This window comes from Rhagoletis zephyria, unplaced genomic scaffold, assembly GCF_001687245.7.
Source record: "Rhagoletis zephyria isolate East Lansing unplaced genomic scaffold, Rhagoletis_zephyria_1.1 Rzeph_scaffold_00091, whole genome shotgun sequence".
In the NCBI taxonomy this organism is placed as follows: domain Eukaryota; kingdom Metazoa; phylum Arthropoda; class Insecta; order Diptera; family Tephritidae; genus Rhagoletis; species Rhagoletis zephyria.
In genome coordinates, this window is record NW_016157175.1 from 169,015 (window position 1) to 193,140 (window position 24,126).

At 42.3% G+C, this 24,126-nt stretch overlaps 1 protein-coding gene across 1 annotated transcript in view; it reads left to right on the forward strand.

The window, feature by feature from the left end:
* dpy (fibrillin-like protein dumpy) overlaps positions 1-24,126 on the forward strand; it is a 231,098-nt gene that overhangs the window by 154,342 nt on the left and 52,630 nt on the right. The window contains exons 16-28 of the mRNA XM_017630594.1: positions 1,916-2,680; positions 6,021-6,164; positions 8,277-8,345; positions 8,419-8,496; positions 9,575-10,609; positions 12,899-13,120; positions 13,330-13,512; positions 14,755-15,246; positions 15,342-17,771; positions 17,836-18,153; positions 18,222-18,527; positions 18,586-18,903; positions 23,774-24,097. Of these exons, the coding sequence (XP_017486083.1) occupies positions 1,916-2,680; positions 6,021-6,164; positions 8,277-8,345; positions 8,419-8,496; positions 9,575-10,609; positions 12,899-13,120; positions 13,330-13,512; positions 14,755-15,246; positions 15,342-17,771; positions 17,836-18,153; positions 18,222-18,527; positions 18,586-18,903; positions 23,774-24,097 (6,684 nt within the window). The remainder of the gene's footprint in view (positions 1-1,915; positions 2,681-6,020; positions 6,165-8,276; positions 8,346-8,418; positions 8,497-9,574; positions 10,610-12,898; positions 13,121-13,329; positions 13,513-14,754; positions 15,247-15,341; positions 17,772-17,835; positions 18,154-18,221; positions 18,528-18,585; positions 18,904-23,773; positions 24,098-24,126) is intronic.

Here is a 24,126-nt window from a genome sequence, read left to right on the forward strand (position 1 = left end):
ACAGTAGGATACACTACGATTCCTGGTGTCAGTATTACCACTGAAGGAATTGCAACACCACCAGGAGCCGCAACAACACCCTCGGGTGAGACCAGAATCACAACTACACCTGGTCCGGCCACCGCAGTTCCTTCGGCTGAAACCACAGTAGGATACACCACGATTCCTGGTGTCGGTATTACCACTGCAGGCACTACAACACCACCAGGAGCCGCAACAACACCAGCAGGAGATGCCAGGATCACAACTCCACCTGGTCCGGCAACCGAAGTTCCTTCGGTTGAAACAACAGTAGCATACACTACGATTCCTGGTGTCGGTGTTACCACTGAAGGAACTGCAACACCACCAGGAGCCGCAACAATACCCTCAGGTGAGACCAGAATCACAACTTCACCTGGTCCAGCCACCGGAGTTCCTTCATCTGAAACTACAGTAGGATACACTACCATTCCTGGTGTTGGTATTACCACTGAAGGAACTACAACACCAGCAGGTGATGCCAGGATCACAACTACACCTGGTCCGGCCACCGAAGTTCCTTCGGTTGAAACAACAGCAGGATACACTACGATTCCTGGTGTCGGTGTTACCACTGAAGGATCTGCAACACAACCAGGAGCCGCAACAACACCCTCGGGTGAGACCAGAATCATAACTACACCTGGTCCGGCCACCGAAGTTCCTTCGGTTGAAACAACAGCAGGATACACTACGATTCCTGGTGTCGGTGTTACCACTGAAGGATCTGCAACACAACCAGGAGCCGCAACAACACCCTCGGGTGAGACCAGAATCATAACTACACCTGGTCCGGCCACCGAAGTTCCTTCGGTTGAAACAACAGCAGGATACACTACGATTCCTGGTGTCGGTGTTACCACTGAAGGATCTGCAACACAACCAGGAGCCGCAACAACACCCTCGGGTGAGACCAGAATCATAACTACACCTGGTCCGGCCACCGAAGTTCCTTCGGTTGAAACAACAGCAGGATACACTACGATTCCTGGTGTCGGTGTTACCACTGAAGGATCTGCAACACAACCAGGAGCCGCAACAACACCCTCGGGTGAGACCAGAATCATAACTACACCTGGTCCGGCCCCCGAAGTTCCTTCGGTTGAAACAACAGCAGGATACACTACGATTCCTGGTGTCGGTGTTACCACTGAAGGATCTGCAACACAACCAGGAGCCGCAACAACACCCTCGGGTGAGACCAGAATCATAACTACACCTGGTCCGGCCCCCGAAGTTCCTTCGGTTGAAACAACAGCAGGATACACTACGATTCCTGGTGTCGGTGTTACCACTGAAGGATCTGCAACACAACCAGGAGCCGCAACAACACCCTCGGGTGAGACCAGAATCATAACTACACCTGGTTCGGCCACCGAAGTTCCTCCGGTTGATACAACAGTAGGATACACTACGATTCCTGGTGTCGGTGTTACCACTGAAGGAACTGCAACACCACCAGGAGCCGCAACAACACCCTCGGGTGAGACCAGAATCATAACTACACCTGGTCCGGCCACCGAAGTTCCTTCGGTTGAAACAACAGCAGGATACACTACTATTCCTGGTGTCGGTATTACCACTGAAGGAACTACAACACCACCAGGAGCCGTAACAACACCAGCAGGAGATGCCAGGATCACAACTACACCTGGTCCGGCCACCGAAGTTCCTTCGGTTCAAACAACAGTAGGATACACTATGATCCCTGGTGTCAGAATAACCACTGAATTCACCACAACAGCACCAGTAGCTGCGACAACACCTTCGGGTGAGGCCATAATCACAACTACACCTGGTGCGGCCGCCGGAACTCCTTCGACTGAAACAACAGTAGGAAACACTACGATTCCTGGTGTTGGTATTACCACTGAAGGAAGTACAACACCAGCAGGTGATGCCATAATCACAACTACACCTGGTCCGGCCACCGGAGTTCCTTCGGCTGAAACAACAGTAGGATACGCTACGATTATCACTGAAGGAACTACAAAACCACCAGGAGCCGCAACAACTCCTGCAGGTGATACTAGGATCACAACTACACCTGGGCCGGCCACCGAAGTTCCTTCCGTTGAAACGTCTGTGGGTTACACTTCAGTCCCAACATTCAGAACCACAAAAGAGGGAGTAACTGTGGTTCCACCACTTGAAACAACTACTGGCTCTTTGATTGTTCGAACCACCAGCGGCTTGGTTGAAATTGTAACACCCTCCGGCTATGGCACTGCAATACCTACCACGCAACGTACTGTCACCGTTACACCCATCTACGTAGAATCAACCACACCAGAAGCATTTATGCTGACTACACCTGAAGTCAGTCCTCTAACGACCTTGCAAGTGTCCTATGGCGCAAATGTGACAACAACTGAAGCTACGGTGGAGGGTAATGAAACCGCCAAAACAGTAAGACCACACCTAGCCAGTACAATACAACCCCCGACCAAACCCTCAATCCGCTGTAAGACAGACACTGACTGCACGAACGAAGAGTTCTGTTTACGTGGGGATTGCATTAACCCCTGCCTACTCTTACCGACCTTCTGCCAAATGCACAGTCCTGACTATATGATCTGTCGAACAGTTCAACATGTGCCTATGTGCTTTTGCGATAATGCAGCCGATGTAAATACACCTGATTGTCATAGAATTGCAGGTAACTTCACAAGTCTTCTTCTGTACGTATGTTTTAGTATGTCCGTATAAAAGAAAAAGATGCTCGTTTATGAAAATAGTTTGTTAGAAAAATAGCAGAGCAAATGCTACATAAATGAAACACTCTTGGAATGAGTTTGCAATGCGGGGTTGCGGTTTATGTATAGCGACGGCCGGGTGGATTGCCGCAAGGACGTCTGCTTCTACCTACCTAGACTTCTATTGTATGTTCTTCACACTATCTCACACTATCTGCTGAGCAAGAAGCAAAACCAATTTTATAAAAAAAAATGTATGTCGAGCGGCAAAGTTTTGCAATGCAAATATTGTTTTGGTACAACTTTTTTTTTTGTATTAATTATCGAGTATCACCACCACTCATAGCCGTATGTCTCATGCATGCAAAAAGCAACCATCTGTTCGAATTCGTATTAGTTTTCCGGACACCCTCTTGCGCGCTCTCTCGCGCTCTACCTTGTCTCTTTGTTAAGTTTATGTTATGTGACTTTGCCGCTCAGCTATTTGTTTGTTCTTTCCTTACTTTTTTATACTTCCTCATTTGTGTTATCACTCTTATGTGAATGCCCTTTTTTGGGATTATCTATGGACCTAAGCATTTATCCTGCTTCTACTTGTGCGCCGCGCTCACTCTCTTTCTCTTTACCCCTGTCTCTCACTTGCACGCGCACTAACCACGCACTGTTGCGCGTTTTTTGGCATGCGTGTTTATTTTCTCGAAATCTGCATTCGCGGGGGATGAAAATTGGAAAAAAGAGAATGAATGTGAGCACAAGTAGTGTTTCAGCTGGATCAAATGTATCCTTTTATGTTTGCATTGCCTTTGGGATTCATCAACTCTCAATCCGCATATACCCTTATTACACAAGAAATATGTTTTGCAACGCTGGACTTCGCTGGAAAACAACAGTACTGTCTATGTTTTGCATGTTCTCTTCGCTCTCTCCCTTTCTCAATGTTGAATGATTAGTTACAGAATTCTTTATATGTTATCAATTATTATGTGTATTTCTGTCATGTATTTTGTATTCGTTATTTGAGCGTATTGTTGTTGCTATTTGTTTGAATGCAACGGGTTACTGCAGTTACAATTATGTATAAGAGAATGAAAAGAGTTTCTCTTGTTTATCTCATGACGTTCAATCACAAACATTATCGACCATTTTCGCCATTGATCTAGTTATCGAATCTCCACCCTTTTTCCTTTCCCGATTCCCTCCCGTGACTTTCCGGCCTATTTTTCTTTACTCCTCGTCTCTCTCTCTCTCACTCTCAACGGATTTTCCTCACTATCCCGCTGTACCTTTTTGTTACACTTTCTGTCACTCTAATTATCTCTCTTACTCTCTTTCCTTACTCACTCATCACCATGCTCTCTTGGCATTTTTGTCATTCCTACTTTTCTCACGAATCTTTTCCATCCTCCTTTTTCTCCTCCAGTCTCTTATTACTCATTCTTTCTCGCATTTTATATTCTTCTTTCATTTTATAATTAAATTGTTGTCATTTTTCTTCACTTCACTTCCCCTTATTTAACCTTTTTCTCTCTTTTGTCACCTTCAATCCCGCTCTTCTAAGTTTTGCCTCTGTCTCCCTGCCGATCTACCTCACTTGTAACGCTCACTCATATTCATTTTTAATAATCGAAGCCATAGAACTCTCTTTACGGGTCCCTGCCTATCTTTTTCTTCCTCATTCTCCTCTTTCTCTCCTCTCAGCACCTCTCTGATTCTCTCTCCTATTCTTTCTCACTCCTTAACCTACTCTCTGCACTTTTTTCTCATTTTCCATCGTTCCATCCCTTTTCCCCTCCTCTTTCTCTCCTGAAAATTCCTGTTACTCATTGTTTGTCCCATTTACTTTTCTTCTTTCTCTTTATAATTTTTCACCTCTACTTTCTTGTTCCTAACTCTCATGCTCTTCACTTTCTTCCTAATTCCTTATTTTTCTGACGCTTGCTCTTTCTCTATTCTTCTTTCTTACATCCTGTCCTCTTCTTCCTCACTTCTCATTTCTAACTCCACATATATTCCTTATTCTGCATCCTTCTCATGCCGCCTTTTTGCCTCTTCCAACGACCTTTTGCTCCTTGTTATTCCCTTTTTTTCATTTTATGCCGTCGTACTCGATTTCATTCTCCCACCTTCTTAAATTATACTTTTTTCTCTAAACATCTTTCTTTAATCATCTCCCATCCCTCTCTCCCTCCAATTTGTTTCTCTCCTCCTTTCGCTTACCATCTCTTCATCATCAACGAATCAGCCATCGCATACTTTCATTTTGTATCACAGTCGCCTCTTTTTCCACGCGCAATGGTGGACTATGCGCATGCGCGTACCTCGTTTGGAGCTTGCGCGCGCTGTGAATCATCTACATATACATACATACATTTGTTGCATGTAGCATGTTTCTGCATAAATCTTTGGCAAGAATTTATGAGTAGGACTAACAATTCGGAGGTGTGATAAAATGGAAAAATAATTTTAATGTACATAAAATATATATGTAGTAGAAAATTAAAAATTAGAAAAAAAAAATGTGAAGGTAGTGAACAAAAGCTTTAAAACAGTAGATACTCGTAAATATGTAAATAGAAGCTCATCATTAATGTTGGTCTAAGGTTCACTAATATAATTTAACAAAAATATATTGTAGAGGCTTTTCGTCCCACCGTAGCTGTATTAGCCTTCATGTTTTTGTTATTATTGCATTTCTGTAGTCTCGAAAATATATTTAAGCTCTCGCAACTAACTGTAAATACTTTTAAGCTGGCACTTTTGTGTATATATTTATGTAAATATTTTAGCTTTCAACTTTTTAGCTTAGAAAAATATTTCACACTCAAAACAAAAAATCTAAAAAAAAAAACGCTTTTGCTGCATGTTAACGCTTCTGTTTAAGTTTAGTTTAAAAAATAATATTTTTAATACACGAAGAAAAATCGATATTCAAAAGCACATCTATTGAGATGTAACACCAAACAAATTTTGTTTAACAGTAAAAACAAATTGGTACAAAAACTATGCTACAATAAAATGATAATTAACCACACCGATCGGCGTTGAAAAAATTACTTTTCACATAAAATAAAAAACAAATAAAAAATTCTAGCAAAGAAAATTAACAACAAATGCCTGCTTTATTTTTTATATAATATACTTTTAAGTTGCAAAGAAGCCTCATTATTTGACCTTATATTAATTTTGAAAACAAATTTCTTCTTCCTTCTCTCTCTCTCTCGCGCGCGCGTGCTCGCTACTCTCTTTCTTTCACACACGCTTTCGTTATTTGGGTGTGTGCCTGCGCATGCGCTCTTTCAACAGAAATCGGCTGCTCCTCGAGCGACGAATGCCCCACGCAACGCGCTTGCGTCAATGGCGTTTGCTTGGATCCATGCTCGTACTCGAATCCATGTGGACGTGATCAAGAATGTCAGGTGATTGAACATCAACCGGTCTGTTCGAGAGGTGAGTACAAAAGAAGATTCAAGATATGCACAGTATTTTAAATTAAATTAACTATCGATTAGAGTTTCGTTAGAGCTTTTACGGTTACAGAATTATAAATGAAAAAACTTACGGTATCAAACCGCCGCTTGGATCCCTTTGGAACTTAGTATATTATACTCGTAGTATAATGCCGAGTTTCCACTAGGCATTAGAATGACAAAAAATGTGTTCCATTTAAAAAATGCCATGTTGGGAACGAACTTAGTGACAATTTTTTGAACGTAAAGACACGATTATTTTTTAGTGCCCAACTTTCGCATTACAAGTTTTGCCATCTAATGCCTAGTGCAAATCCAGCATAACTAAATAAATACGTTTCAATCTAGCTGGGGTATATTTGGGCCGAAATAAATATACATCTTATACTTTTTATTTGGCACCTCAACCGCTTGTCGGTTTGCTAATTACCTCTCCCTAAAGTTGCAAAATTGTGCCGTATTCACACCAAGTGTAGACAGGTCCCACTGCGCTTTGTTCTTCATATGTGTTTGGAAATCTTTGTCAATCCATGCGAGCCGATTCGAAGGATCTTTTCGCCGACCGTCCGGCTCATCCATACGAGTGACCCGTTCAAGCCTGCGTAAAGGTAGAATCTTAAGCGTTTCACAGCCCAGCCGTTATACCGCCGCCTACGGTGGCTTTCTTGTTTTTAAGTCGCATTATTGCTAATTTCTGGGTTCTTCTTCTTCAGACCGCATTCGGTTTCGCCATTCAAAAACGTTCACTCCATATCTCATGTATACTCTGAACGTCTGTAGCATTTAAGCTCATGTCTCTACATCTTTCCGTTTGTCTTTTCTTCCTCTGGAAAAGACACATCTCTTATTCCTCCTTTGCTCTCGGTTTCTCTTCTCTAGTGCTGCGAGTAGAAAACCAAGAGGTCTAATGCTACTACTTATGTTCATGTGTTGCTTACTCGAGCTAGGTGGAGAGTTGTCTACGAAAATTTTCGCCTGTTTGTTGCAGCTTTTCGGCGTCAAAGTTTCCTCGACTTGCCTGACCCAAGTATTCATTGCACAGACGCATGCGAACCTTGGCTGGAATAGGGTAGTGATCCTGATGGGTGTCTATGCTTCTCGGATGGAATGCTCAGTGCTCGTGACCTATTGCTCTTCTTCTTCTTCTTCCTTGTTGTTCGTTTCTCTTCTGTGGAAGTGCCAAGTCAAGCCAAGTCCTTCTCCATCTGGTATTTCCCTTGTAACTTTGCTGGTATTTTCGCTCAGCGCTACCGACTACAACCGGATCTGATCAGTAATAAGCATCCGGATATTAACATATTAGCCGGTCGATTTCTGCCTTAAGCGCAACCATCTCAGACTTCAAATTTAGCGGCCTAAACTTAAGGTTAACGAAGAGTTCCTTAGGGAACACTCTAGCTCCAAATTTGTTGTCTGTCCCAGAGACTTCTTCTTTGCCACTCATTAAGGTAAAGAATATTCATTTGTTGACAGCATCGTTTCGCACCGATCAGTTGCTCCTCAGGTGTTAAGTACAAGTTCCCCAAGATCGTCGACGACCCATACACCCCATAAGACCACAACCTATAGCTGTATAGCCTGATGTCGAAAGGACTGGGACGCCTGGTCTGCAATCCCATAATGGAAGGAGTAAAGCAAATCTCCTCATTAGAGGGATACTCTAATATAAAATTTCCTCAACCGTTTAAAATATTTTTTGTTGGAATGAGGTTTAGTAGGTCCACTCTCTTTTAACGAAGCGCTAATCGGCAGTTAATATTTAACTGGTTTACATTTTTCGATAAAAATTGGTTACTAATTTTTTAGCGGAAAAACTTAAAAGCTGACTAACCGGCAAGTTAATATTTAACTGGAAGTTAAACTATTTTAGTTTGTTTCTTAAAGATTTGTTTTTTACTGACTTTGCAGTGCCAAAGTTAAGAGTTTTGGGGCCATTTTCTCAAGAAGGTTTTAAAATTTATCTGCCCCTTAAAAAGTAAATTTTTTTCTCTTAGCTATTTGATCAAACGGCCCTTAAATTAATCTGTTTATATTTCAATGAGTTCAGTATAATTCTGGGTAAAAATACTTACTTCCTAACTAATTTTTTTAGTCTGCGAATGTCAAAGCAAATCCGATTGTCATGCCGGTTTTGAATGCGATGGCTGTCAATGTCGACAAAGTATGAATTGCATAAAATTCACAAGCATTAAAATACAAACTAATTTCCATACCCTACTCACTCCTCCTTACAGCTACTGGCCGCACACCTGGCTGCGAACACTGCCCACCAGGCACCAACTGTGATCCCACAACGGGCGCCTGCATCAAAGGTGAGTGGCACTCAAAAATTATTTTAGAAGTAATTTTGGCTGGATTTTTAATACATATTTTAACACAATAAAAACAATGATTAAAATTCTAAAATGCAAAATTAACCAAATTCACTAAGTAATTTTAACTGTACACAGTAAACTGTTAACATATTTATATAACTACCAACAAACCAACCAAATAGTGTAAAATAGTTGTACATATGACTATTCCCATTTTTTTAGAATTTCTTTCGTTTTTTTTTTTTTGTTTAACAAATATTTGTTTGCAATTTTTTTTTAAGTTTGAATTTTTTCTTTTTTATTTATGTTTGGAAATTTTAAGGCCGTTTTCTCAAGTAGGTTTTAAAATGCATCTGCTCTTTAAACACAAATTTTGTTCTAAACAATGTGTTTGCAGGCAAGATAAATTTTAAAACATAATTGAGAAAACGGCACTTAGTGTGTCTTTTTTTAAGAGCTACTTTCTAGAATTTTGTTTTATTTTTATGTTTACAAAATTTGTTTCAAAAAATTTTATTTTTTGCAATTTTTAATTTCTAAATTTATTTATTAAAACGAGTCCTAGATTTTCAGAAAATTTCTTTGATTTTTATGTCTAACGAAAATACGCCTGAAATACTTAAATTTTGTAGAAATATCAAGTTTTTTTTCCATTTTCAAGATTGCGTTTACTTTTGATTTGAATACATTTTTTTAGAAAATAAAATTTTTTAGATTTTTTCTTATTCTATCATTATTAATAATTTTATTTAACTTTTACCTTTAACAAAAATATGTTTGGAAAATAAAATTTTTTGACAAAAAAAAATTAAAATTTTTATTTTCACTTTTTTTCGTTACTTTATGCACGTACAGTGTTTTCATTTCAAATATTTTCCATCCACTTAATTTTGGTTTGCCCCCCACACTTTTTCATTTATAAAAGCAACACAAAAATTTAAAAACATTGTAAATATTTATGTATTCACGTTTTTGTATATATGTATATTTTCAAAACCAATCTCCCCACGTTACCTGTGTAAATACGTACCGTAACAACCAAACTACATCAACAAACCAAAAAAAAAAAACATAGCTAATGTTACAATAACAACCACTACCAATATAACAACCACTACCACCACCACTACATCTAACCCAATCACTGAAGTTACTACAATATTCACAAATAAAACTGGCACCTCCACGCCGAGCACAACCACCACCACTGCTAAAACCACTACCTCATACGAAACCACAATCGCTGGCGTCACTGAAGAAGCTACCACAATTCCAACAAACCTATTCACTGAAGCGCCCAGCTCCAGCACAACCGAATCGGGCAAAGATTTAGACTTGAATACGACAAGTAAAACTGGACCACCTAAGGGTTATCGCGATGGTGAGAATAACATAACAGCCAGTACTGTACCAGAACAGCCAACCACGCCCACATTCACCGCTGTCTCGACGTCATCATCCTCTTCATCATCGTCCACTTCCACCTCCTCTTCTTCGGTTTCAACGAGCAGCAGCAGCTCGCATCGTGGTGAAGATAGTAAGGGTCCATTTGATGCGCGAACCACTACACCCAAAATGAAGACTACACGCATTGATACCTCAAATGAATTTGATTATAATCTAACCACCTTGTTGACGACCACACAACGTACCACCTTCCCGGTGACTATGGTAACTGAACCAATGAAAGAGGTGGCAGAGCAAACGACAATGAGTGCTCGTGATTTGATAACAACCATGTTCCCGGTGATAACACCACCGGTGACCGAACAATCCAGCGAGCGTCCAACTATGCCGGGCACGACGACGCCATTCGTTTATGAGACAATCGAACCGCTAACGACAACAACGACAACACCAGCTGCGGCAACTAATGAACCTGGCACTCCTCCGACTACTAAAAGCGTCACAACCACTGAAAGTGGTGTCATCACCACAGTAGCCACTACCTTCAGTACAATTAGCAACACCTCTACCACTGATACCGCTATTACAATGATTAACACTTGTACAGATCATACTAACTGTGGTTCTAGTCAATTATGCGTGCTGGGAGTGTGTCGCAACAAGTGTCGCGAAGGGGACACAAGCGATACGGAGTGTGTACAAGGTATAATGTTAATGTATAGTTCTTTTTTTTTTTTGTTTTTTTTTACGGGAGAAGCTTTTTTCTTATTTGCATGTTTCTTTTTTGAGTTTTTTTCGTGATGATCACAGTATGCTTGCGAGGTTTTTGAAATAAATGTGAAAATAAACTAGGAGCATGAAATGCATGTTTACATATTTAAAAATAAAATAGTAGCTGTCTTCACTTTATGATCGAGCTTTCGGTATATGAGCAGCTTTTTTTAAATGATTAACTTTTCTTTTAAAAGGAGCTTTAACCACGTGATCGAACTTTCACCATATGATGCAGCATTCACAATGTAATAGAGCTTGAGTTATATGTGCGAGCTTTCTTTTAAAGACCTTCTATTATTTGCTCTAACAAGAGCTTTCACTATATTAATTCCAGGTGCGATAGAGCTTTCACCATATGATGGAGCTTTCACTAAATGAAGAAACTTTCACGCGAATTCCAAACCCAAATAAAATATCACGTAGTATAAAAACTCAGCTTTTCAAAATTTAAACATACAAAAGCACTTAATCAAACTTTCAAGCCCTATTATAAGGAAGCACCAAATGAATCATTAGTGTGATTCACAAATCTAAAAAAACGATCATGGAACTCAAATAACTAAGCTGTTTGATCTTGTAGTTTAGTCATCTTATTCAAGATTTTTGAAACCTCACCGTTTTATAATAGCTTTTTCCGAATAAAGGAGTATTTTAAAATCTTTACTTTATTACAAGAAAATTAATATATTCTTTACAAATACTACACAAAATTTTTATTTTTATTTAAAATTTTTTAACGTCAATTCTTCAACGAGCAAACAAGAAGAAATGCAACTTTCAATTCATAATTCCTGCATATGTTTGGACTTTTATTAGCATTAGACGTTTAGAAGCGTTCATCAAAATCGTATAGGTAGGGAAAGCTAAGCCTTGGAAGTTCGTATGAAAATTTGTCTGTATTTTGTTTTCAAAATCTTTCAGTCCTTTAAACCATTTCCACGTTAAAAAGTCTTTCCTTTTTTATAGGAGTCAGGTACCGCTTAAGTCGTTCGAAACGATTGAAAATGGACATATAGAGACGAAATATATTGGTCATGATAAGAGTGAGCTTTTATACTGCGCATGTCTATATAAAATTAAAAAAAAAGCTTTATATTCTTACATTCAATCGTCTCTTTGTCAATAAAACTCAATTTGCTTAATGCTTTACTTCAATGATGAACAGCGCTTTGCCCGCTTCTAGAGCTTGTTTTAAGCTCTCTACATATTTTCTTCTCTCTCTGTGCGTTACTGCTTTATATTATCTAGTTGTTCGAAGCTTAACACAGAGCTTTTTTTTGAAATTTATATGTAATTTAAAGAACTCCATAATTTCTGTTTAAAATTTGTATCGTTCGTATAGAAAATAGTTGTGCTTCATAGACACTCATGGAATTTTTCCAGAAAAAAAAATTGGTTTAAATTAAATTTCGGTAAACGGTGAAAGCTTAATTGCAAAAAGAAGGTTTACATCATATTTGAACGCCTTCAAAGGGTGAAAGCTTTAGGGCGAATAAAAGGGTTAAATCTTTTCGAATATTTCGTAGTAAACTTAAATTTAGAAGCTTTTGCCAATTTAGAAATTTGGCAAGTCTAACAAGAAAGCTATATTTTTGTAAAGATAAAGCATGTGAAAGTAAAACAAATATCGTTTACAGCTGGTCATACCTTTTTTCTTCATATATAATTAAACTGTAAATACTATTAGCTAGAATATGTTCCTAAGAGTTTTCTAAATGTAAATAGATCTTCTATCTTTTAAGTGGAAACTATATTTCAAATAAATACCACAGAATCTTTATGAAAGCTCTCCGTTTATATTTTTATTACTTGCTTAAAGAGTTCAGTGTAAATGATTTTAAAGGGGTAATATTTTATACCAGATTTCTAACATAAGTACTAGACTTTCAATACTATTTGTAAATATTTATTGTTTCCGCCTTCTCCGGAAGCGAAAGCAATTTTGCTAAAAAGCATTTTTGATACTCAAGATTCAATTTTTCCGATACTAAAACATACTGCTCGCCTTTTGGTTGCTCAATATTTGCTTACTCAAAAACAATTGTAAATAACAATCCCCCAAAACTTTCCAATACTGACTGTACATACTGGTATATTTTGTATTTTGGTTAACCCATTTTTTTTTTTAAATTTGCAAATCATATTCACTATAATCTAAAAAAAAAATTACTTACCTATTAACAAACCATTAATGCTCTCTAACATCTCTAACAAGTAGAATCACCTGGCTCACCAAAGAATCCGGAACCATGTCAATCGAACAATGATTGCATTGAGAACGAAGCATGTTACATGGGTCTATGTCATAATCCTTGCGATTTTGCGAATGTTTGCGCGCCCACCGCCAAGTGTGTGGCGAAAATGCATCGGCCGATATGTTCGTGTCCCAAGGGGCATGAAGGTAATCCGGCCATCAAATGTACACCAGTGGATAGGACAAGTAAGCTGACTACGTTCATTATATCCCATATCTAATAAATATTTAATACTCGTACTTTACAAAAAAAAAATAATAATAATCAATATTTCATTAAACAAAAACAAACTAATCAACAAATACTTAACTCATTTGTATTATATATTGCCTATCTAGTTTGAATGATGTCTGCAAATATTTATAATTTTTATTTATTTCTCGCCCCCTCTCAGTTGAGTGCACGCACAATGCCGATTGCGATGTAACTGAGGCTTGCATTAATCGCCGCTGTCAACATCCATGCGATGCGCACAACCCTTGCGCACAAAATGCTGTCTGTATGAATGCAAATCATGCGGCCGACTGCAGCTGCGTGGATGGTTATCAAGGCAATGGTTTTATCGGCTGTCAGCCAGGTAAGTGCGCACATGCGTTTGCGGAGAGGCGCTGTACAGGAGCGGTTCAATTGCAATGACAGGCGAGCGACCTGAAATAAAGCAAAAGGAAAAGAAAGGAGGCGTGAGTACCAGGTACTCATGAAATTTGATGTGTAAACATTTGTGTGAGCTTGGCAAAGCATTAGCCGATTCAGTTACATACGTAAATAGGTTAGATAAGAAATTAGAAGTTAATTTAATTTTTTTGTCGGGACCAGTACAAGAGTCTTCCATAACAACTCCGCGAGTAGTTCAGGATCATTTCCTGACGAGTTTCGAACTACTCCTAAATGATCCCGATCTAGGGCCGAACTAAGCCCAAGCGAACTTGCCCCGAAAGGATCTCACACAAGTCTTGAAACTGTCCCGAAATGGGCCCTTACTAGACCCACAATGATCTCAATCTAGCCCCGAAATTTTCCTCCAACTAGTCCCGCAATTGTCTTGAAATAGTCCGGAACTAGTCATAAAATCGTCCTGAAATATCGTAAACTATCCCTAAATGGTCCTGAATTAGGCCCGAAATGAACCGGAACGTGTCTCAAAACAGTCTTGAACTTACCTCAAAAAGTCAAGAACTAGTCCTGAAATGCTTCGGAAATAATCTAGAACTAGACCCCGAATAGTCCGGAAATATCTCCGAGATGGTTCAGAACTACTAGTCGTGAACTACGTAGCACCAAAATGGCCCTGAACTAGTCCAGAACTATGCATTTCACACCAAAAACGTTAGAATAAAAGTTCAATTGCAGCAACCAAGTTATAAAAATGCGCTTTGTTGTTTTTTTTTCTACGAACGCCAGTCGCCTGTCATTGCGTTGAAGTGTTCTCCCATATGTCCTAAGAGAAACTTGAAGTTAATTTTTCTCTGTGCAAGACTGCACCTCATATTTACAATATTTTGATTTTTCGCAATGTTAATTTCGTCACTATTTCTCCAATTTTCTTTTCAAAACACTGTAAAATATGCTCACACCATTCACCTGTAAAAAAAAAAAACAATGTGTACCTTCCTGCAACACCACAAAAAAAATTGAATATGAAATAAAACTCACCACACCACCAACGTCCCAAAATATATAAATACACTTTACAAAATCAATCAATGAAATAAAACATACACATGCACAACAAACTCTGTATACGAAAAACAACTACGCACCAACCGCGCCCGTTTCGTTGGCTCATCCTCCACTCGCCAAACGCCACACCGCACTACAGCGCTCGATCACACACCTGTCTGTCAGTACAACGAGGATTGTCCACCTACGAAACTCTGTGATCGTCTCAACCGCCGCTGCATCAATCCCTGCTTCGAGGACTCGTGTGGTGAGAATGCTGAGTGTATACCCGTCAACCATGGCATCGAGTGCCGTTGTCTGGCAGGCTTCATCGGCAATGCTTACATCGAATGTTCGCAAGTGCAGGGTTGCCGCGCGGATCGTGAATGTGACGCCAGTCAAGCGTGCATTAACGGTAAATGCGCTTCACCCTGTCGCTGTGGTGCTAATGCACTTTGCGATGTCATCAATCATCGTGGCATTTGTAAGTGTCCACCAGGCTACGGTGGCAGACCAGAAGTCGCCTGCAATCCACCTATCAATCCTTGTGACCCCAATCCATGTGGCGTTAGTGCGCTATGCGAGCTTGATAATGGTAATCCAATTTGTTATTGCCCCAAGGGACTCACCGGCAATCCTTTCAAAAATTGCAGTAAGTATTTAGTGAGCGGCAATAGTCACTTAATCGGTAAAAAAAAAAAACAATTCCTCAAAACTCCTAACCATTCCTCTTCCGTTCCCTTTCAGTACCCGAAGGCGATGAGTGTCGCCCGAACCCGTGCGGTCCCAACTCGGGTTGTCGCATGGTGGGTGGCTCACCCACCTGTTTCTGTCTACCCGAATATGAAGGTCAACCACCGCTTGTGCAATGCGAAGTGCCGAAGAGCCCCTGCGATCCATCCCCTTGTGGGCCGAACACCCAATGTGCTGTACTCAGTAATGGCTTCTCGAAGTGTACCTGCCTACCCGGCTATGTGGAAAGTCCCAACACGATTCGTGGCTGCATCGAACCTGTCAATCCATGCGACCCAAGCCCTTGCGGCCTGGGCGCTGTTTGCGATTCTTCGCGCACACCGGTTTGCTTTTGTCCCGACGGCCAAATCGGCAATCCATTCAAGTCCTGCGAAAAACCGCCCATCTCCGATGAATTATGTACACCTGGCCCATGTGGCCGCAATGCTGATTGCTACGTTACTAGCAACCGCGAGGAATGCTACTGTCGTCCAGGTTATATTGGTGATCCATATCAAGGTTGCCGCGAACCACCACGTAGCGCGTGTGAACCAAATCCTTGCGGTCCGAATGCTGAATGCATAGTTTCTGTTGATGGTCAAAGTGCTTGCATATGTCCGGATGGTTTATCCGGTGATCCCACCTCAACTAAGGGCTGTCATGGTTACGAATGTCAAGTGGATGCCGATTGCCCGCACGACAAGGCGTGCATGGGTTTCAAATGCTACGATCCCTGCCCAGGCGCTTGCGGACAAGGCGCCAATTGCCGCGTGGAAGAGCACCATCCAGTTTGCTCATGCAATGCTGGACTCACTGGCAATCCGGGCATACGGTGCTATGCGCTGGACATACCAAAAACCCCTAGTCGCAATCCATGTTTGCCCAACCCTTGTGGCGTCAATAGTGACTGTAAACTGCTAAACAACCGTGCTGTATGCTCCTGCTTGCCCGGCTATTTGGGTGATCCACAGAGTGGCTGCCGCGCCGAATGTGATATTAACTCTGACTGCGGCACGGCGCAAGCCTGTATCAACCATAAGTGTATTGATCCATGTGCTGGCACAGTTTGCGGCATTAATGCGATTTGTAGAGTACAACAACATACGCCCATCTGCGCATGTCTCGACGGCTTTACCGGTGACGCTTTCCGTCAATGTATACCTGTTGGCGTGCTTAAGAATATAACACGCGACCCATGCGTCCCTTCACCTTGTGGACCACAAGATGTTTGCTCGATATACGGTGACGGTGTAGCGCTTTGCGACCCTTGCTTTGGGCCTAATGCACAACAGAACCCACGCTGCCGACCTGAGTGTTTATCAAACTCCGACTGTCCCTTCGATCGCGCCTGTTTAGGCCAACGCTGCTTGGATCCATGCCCTGGTTCATGTGGACACAATGCTGTCTGCAATGTGTACGAACATAATCCCATCTGTAGCTGCCCGCCTGGCTTGTACGGTAATCCCTACGAGCACTGCTCACCGCCTTCGCCGTTTGAACCAGCACCATCACCTAGCTGCGAGAAATTACAATGTGGCGCCAATGCGGAATGTAAGAAACGAAGTGGCGCTTTGACTTGCGTCTGTCGCACAGGTTATTTCGGCGATCCTTTCATCGGCTGCCGACCAGAATGCGTACTCAACTCAGACTGTCCAGCTGATAAATCTTGCGTCAATTCTAAATGCGTGGATTCATGCGTCGGCGTTTGTGGCATCAATGCCATGTGCCGTATTGTTAATCATGCACCTGTCTGCATCTGCGTAGATGGTTATACTGGCGACGCAGCTGTCCAATGTAATCCATACTACTTACCACCTAGGAAACCAGCGCGCAACCCTTGTGAACCATCGCCTTGCGGCCCCAACTCACGTTGCATGATTTCGCCGGATGGCTATGCGGCCTGTTCATGCCTGCCGAACTTCAAAGGCTCACCGCCAGTCTGTCAGCCAGAATGCGTTGTCAGCTCGGAGTGTCCGCTGAACAAAGCTTGCATCAATCAACGCTGCGCAGATCCATGTCCGGGCACATGTGGCGTAGAAGCACGCTGCGAAGTCCTTAACCACAATCCCATCTGCTCTTGCGAAGCCGGTTTTGAAGGTGATCCGTTCGTGTCGTGCGGCCGCATACCAGAGGAAAGAACTGATCGCAATCCTTGTGTGCCTTCGCCATGCGGACCCAATTCAATATGTCAAATTAAACAAGATCGGCCAGTTTGCTCATGCGTTGCCAATTATATCGGCAGCCCGCCATATTGTCGCCCGGAGTGCACTTTGAACACCGAATGCCCAGCGGATAAGGCGTGCATACAAGAGAAATGTCAAAATCCATGTGCTAATACATGCGGACACAACGCGCGTTGCACAGTGATTGCGCATGCGGCGCACTGTAGCTGCGACCAGGGTTACGAAGGGGACGCCTTCGTTGGCTGCTCGAAAATTGATGAGAGTAAGTGGAGTAATCAATGAACGATGTGTGAGGGGCTTAAAATTTTCTTTTTTACACTTTATAGAGCCAAAAGACCGCATCGATCCCTGCTATCCTAGTCCTTGTGGCGAGAACGCAATTTGTAGCGAACGTAATGGCGAAGCACGCTGTAGTTGTATTGAACCTTACATTGGCGATCCCTACACCACTGGCTGTCGACCCGAGTGCGTTTACAACGCTGAGTGTCCTTCGGCGCTTGCCTGCATTAAGCAGCATTGTCGCGATCCATGCGTGGGCACTTGTGGCTCGAACACTGAATGTGCGGTAGTCAATCATGTGCCTACATGCAGCTGCGCGCGTGGCTATGAAGGCGATCCATTCACTGGCTGCAAGCGAAAGAGTCGTAAGTGATTGATTTTATTCTGAATGCTCTCTTTTTCTAAACATCTCTCTTTCATTTTCATTCAACAGCAACCCTACCGCTCAGCCCTTGCGAGCCCACACCTTGCGGTGCTAACAGCATTTGTCGCGTGGTGGACGATCGTCCAACCTGCTCCTGCCAAGTAGGCTACTTCGGCGCGCCACCCAACTGTCGACCCGAATGTGTTGTTAGCTCGGAATGTGCACAGCACTTGGCTTGTATCAATCAGAAATGCACAGATCCTTGTGTCGGTACCTGCGGCTTCAATGCCAAATGCCAAGTGGTTAATCACAATCCTATCTGCTCCTGTCCAGCCGATTACATGGGTGATCCGTTTGAGCAATGTGTGCCAAAACGTAAGTATAGAAACAGAAAGAAGCATATCCGAGAAATTCTTAATATTCTTCCTTACAGCTCGCGAACCACCACCGAAAATAAATCCTTGCCTGCCCAGTCCTTGTGGCCCCAACGCAGAATGTCGTGACGTTGATAATCGCGCTGCTTGTAGTTGCGCGCCAGGTATGTTCGGTGCGCCGCCCAACTGTCGTCCCGAATGTGTTATCCATCAGGATTGTCCATCGAATCGTGCCTGTATACGCCAACGCTGCGAAGATCCTTGCGCTGGTGCTTGCGGCTTCAACGCGGTTTGCACAACACAAAATCACAAGCCCGTCTGCTCTTGTCTTGAGGGCTACGAAGGTGACCCGTATGCTGGCTGTAACACACCGCAAAGTGAGTACTCGTTTAAGGTTTTCGATTATCTACTTTTTGAGCTCATACTCAACCGCTTGGTATCCATTGATACCGATAGCCCCCTGAATCTTATAATTGTACATTTCTTTCAGTTTTTCTATGTTAAGGTTATTGGTACTTTTGAATGTATTACTTCTATGTGCCTGAATATTTTTTATTTAATTGTATATTTGTATTATTACTGTTGTTGCCTGCATGTTTACATTTCTCTTTTTAGCAGTGCATAGTTAGACATTTATGTTCGTAGTTGTTTGCTTTTTAAATTGGAGTTAGGTCAGAAGCCGAAAAGTTACATTTTAAATTCTTTTAATTTCGATAACTAAGTTCTATTCCATTCCAACCCTTTCTTTTTGCTTTCATTTCATTCTACTCCCATTCAAAACAATCCCGTTCAACTTCATGCGGTTGAATGCAGCCCAGGTCGGTCTAGTCATGTCCATTTCAATTCAATCCTTCATCTTGGATATGATCTCTAAACCAGTCAAGCAGTCTTCCTTTCAATTCAACGTAAATAATCTCGATCGAATCTGGTCCAACATAGTTCAGTCCTATCCAGTCCTATCCAACCTAGTGCAGTGGAGTTCAATCAATCACGATCAACTGTTTTCAACTAAATCAAGTCTTATCTATTTCAGTCAAGTTTATTCCAGTCGTCTCTTGCCTAGTGCAGTGTAATCAGTTATAACATAGTCCAGTCCAAACCAATTCAGTCCTAAACAGTCCCGTCCGTTGTAGTTCAGTACACTTCAGTCAATTCCTCCCTGTTTCTCTCAAAACCAAGTCTAATCCAGTTCAGTCAAGTCCAGTCGATTTCTCTTGATTATAGTTCAGTACTGCCGAATCCAAACCAATCTAATCTAACACAGTCCAATCCTATTTTGTCCTCTCCAAAGTAGTCCAGTACAACTCAGTCAAACCGGCCTACTCAATTTCAACTCAAACCAGTCTAATTTAGTTCAATTAATTTTAGTCTTTCCCATCCTCTCTCTTCTATTGAGGTCCAATCCAAAGCTACTTAGTCCTATCCAGTTCTATCCAATGTAGTCCAGTATGGTTCAGTCACATCAGACTAATCAATTACCACTCAAACCAGGCTAATCCATTTCATCAAAATCTATTCTGTTGAGTTTTATCCCGTTTAGCTCAGAGCGATACAATCCCAACTAATAAAATCCAAACCAGTACAGTTCCATTTAGTCCTGTCCAGTCAAGATTAGCAAAGTTCAGTCGAGTACTTTCCCGTCTAGCTCAGTCCAATCCGATGTAATGTGGTCAAGCACACTATTATACATTCTAGTCCAGCACAGTTCAATCAAGCCTGTCCAGTCCATTGTAATCACAGCCAGTTCTGATCCGTTTGTTCGCATGCCATCTAAGCTAATACGGCCCAGTCTTGTCCGAACCAGTTAACTCCTTTCTTGCCTAGTCCACAACAGTTCAAATATTTCACTTATATAAGTTAAAAAACGTCCAGTAAGTAAGTATGTCTCAGGCCAATCCGATCCAATTCAGTTCAGTAGAGTCCATTTAAACTCAAGCAAAGTCTAATGAGTTGAGTCAAATCCAACGCAGTCCATCTATGCCAGATAAATCCGCCAATTCAATCCAATCAAGCCCAATTTATTCCAGCCTAATCTAGCCCCACTACCCGAACCAGATCAACTTAGCTCAAGTCAACCCACTCGAATACATTCCAATGCAATTTATTTCAATCCCACTCATTTAGATGCATTAACGGGCTTCATTTCGAGCATTTTTTTTTTCTTTGTTTTATTCCTTAGGACGCTTTGCGTTCCATTTTTTCGACTGAAGTCTTACTCATTTTGTACCGCTTTCTTTCCATCTAGCCATTCATTTCGTGCCGTTCCATATAATTTGCTTTCACTATAATCCCCCTTCTATTCAAATTCCGTCGCGTTCCATTTCAGTATATTTTGTTCCGATTCAATATTTCAAACAGCTTCCCGTTTTGCATAAAATGCACCAAGTTAGGTTTCATTGTCATACTTTTTTTTTTTTACTTGGACCTCCTCGGCTTCTGATCTTATGCCATCATATGTATGTTTATTTAAATTAAATTTTCTGTACCTACCATTAGCATTGTATATTTGAATATATCACTATCACGCTGCCAAAACTCATCACTATACTATCTCTCTTCCCCCATCTATGCTCTATCCATTCCATAGTCGTAGTGCCTGATATACCCGCCGATCCATGCAATCCATCGCCTTGCGGCTCAAATGCCATTTGTCGAAATCGCAATGGTGCTGGTTCATGTACTTGCATACAAGATTACTTTGGTGATCCGTATATAAACTGTCGCCCCGAATGTGTACAGAATAGTGATTGTGTGCGCACAAAATCCTGCGTAAATATGAAATGCGTCGATCCATGTATAGGCCTTTGTGGCATTAATGCCGAGTGTCGCGTTACGAATCATATACCTGTGTGTCAATGCATCTCCGGCTATACGGGCAATCCAATGCGTAGCTGCCACGAAAAACCGTCAAGTATGTGTTCGGCAAAACGTTTGCTAAATACAATCACGTCTAATAAAAATATCCAATCTTATCTTTCTCACACAATACTTAACTATGTAGATATGTACCTGCCTATACCGCGTGATCCTTGTCGTCCCTCCCCTTGCGGCTTGTATAGCACCTGTCGTGTTGTAAGCAATCGCGCCGTTTGCTCTTGTCTACCTAATTATTTGGGAAATCCGCCCAACTGCAAGCCAGAGTGCATGCTAAGCTCGGAATGCCCTTCGAATAGAGCTTGCATCAATATGCGTTGTCAGGATCCATGTCCGGGTACTTGCGGACAGAATGCACGTTGCCGCGTTACCAACCACTCGCCGATTTGTAGCTGTACGCATGGTTACACTGGTGATCCGTTTCAACAATGTGTGCCCGAAAGAAGTAGGTTACCGCGCACGCCGACCACCAAGTTGACGCATCAAAACTAACAGAAATTTCGTATGCTTTTAGAACCACTTGATCAACCACGCATACCAGCGCAGAATCCTTGTGTACCCAGCCCTTGTGGCCCGAATTCGCAATGTCGCTCAGCTAGTTCAGGCGCAGTGTGCTCGTGTATTTCGAACTATATTGGCCGACCGCCAAATTGCCGACCGGAATGCACCATCAACTCGGAGTGTCCAGCGCGCATGGCTTGTATGAATGCACGTTGCGCCGATCCTTGTGTGGGATCGTGTGGCAACAATGCGCTCTGTCAAGTTAGTGCGCATGCACCGATTTGTATGTGTGAGCCGGGCTATACTGGCGATCCATTCTCTGGCTGCTACAAAGTCATTGAAAGTATGTTGAGATCACTTCATCCCGACTAAGTCGAAAAGCGCACTACTTACTGATATTTTACTTCCAATTGCAAACTTTTCCAGTACCTGATGAGCCAATACAACCTTGTCGCCCCAGTCCCTGTGGCTTGAATGCTGTTTGCGAAGAGCGCGATCGTGCGGCTTCATGCAAATGCATACCCGAATACTTTGGCGACCCCTATGTTGAGTGTCGTCCGGAGTGTGTCATCAATTCGGATTGTCCGAAGACACGCGCCTGCGTCAACAACAAATGTGTCGATCCCTGTCCGGGTATGTGTGGGCGTAATGCCGAATGCGCGGTCTTTAACCATGCGCCGAACTGTGAGTGCTTTAACGGTTATACTGGAAATCCAATCATCGGTTGCTCGCCCATACCTGAGCCACCGCCGCAATGTAAGACCTCACCCACTCAAGCCCACTCAAATTATTAGTCATCTATACTGACCACACAAACTTTATTTCTTCTTGAATGTCTCGCTCGCGTAGATGAACCGCCGATACCTATCAACCCTTGTCAGCCATCGCCGTGTGGGCTCTATAGCAATTGCCGACCTGTCAATGGCCATGCAGTATGCTCATGCTTACCGAACTATTTGGGCGCACCACCCAACTGTCGTCCGGAATGCATGAGCAGCTCTGACTGTGCGCAAGACAAGTCCTGCATCAATGAACGCTGTAAAGATCCCTGCCCGGGCACTTGCGGCAACAATGCCCTCTGTCGCGTCGTCAATCACAATCCAATTTGCTCATGTACACCTGGTTACACTGGTGATCCATTTGTGCGCTGCATCTATGAAGAGAGTAAGCATATTGCGCTTTGTCGCATCATCCGCGCGCTCAACGCGCTGTGAAGCCGTTAGCGGTGTTGCATGTCTGAGCTTTTTTTCTTCACAGCTTCACAACGCGTCGGGCGCGTGCTTGATCACCATCCATACCCATCTCATTTCATCTTTACTTATACAAATTTTTCTTTTTTCTTTTGCTTTTATTTCTACGTTTTTGTGGACATTTTCTTCCGGTTGCATGTTGAATATTATACGCTGTATATATGTATAATATATATATATATGTAGAACGACCTATCATAAGAGATCCCATAAATCCATGTATACCATCGCCATGCGGCCCGAATTCACAGTGTCGCGTTTCGGATACAAACGGTCAAGCTGTGTGCTCATGTCTGCCCAACTACATCGGCAGAGCACCGAATTGCCGACCCGAATGCACATCGAATTCGGAATGCCGTGGCAATATGGCTTGCATCAATCAACGCTGTCAAGACCCCTGCCAGGGCTCATGTGGTTCATACACGACATGTATTGTAAATAATCATAGGCCAATATGCCGCTGCTTGGAAGGTTACACGGGTGATCCTTTCTCAGAATGTAGTCCGCAAAGTAAGATTTCCGTTATAGCAATGCTTAAGCTTATGATTTATAGAAAACGCATGTTAGAATTTATTTATATGGATAAACGTATTGTAACGCTTTATTCCTCCCTCCAAATTAGTACATGCACCACCTGAAATCCCCATGCCTTGCAATCCCAGCCCCTGTGGCGCGAATGCTGTTTGCAAAGAACGCAACGGCGTCGGTTCCTGCACCTGCTTGCCCGAATACACTGGCGACCCATACACTGAATGCCGTCCCGAATGTGTCCTCAACACTGACTGTCCGAAAAATCTTGCCTGCATGAACAACAAATGTCGCGATCCATGTCCAGGCGTCTGCGGCGTAGGTGCTGAATGTCACGTTATTAATCATGCGCCAAGCTGCAGCTGTCCGTCTGGTTACACGGGTAACCCTTCGGAATATTGTCGCGAACAACCAAAACGTACAGTCCCTTCACTCAGTACTTATCTC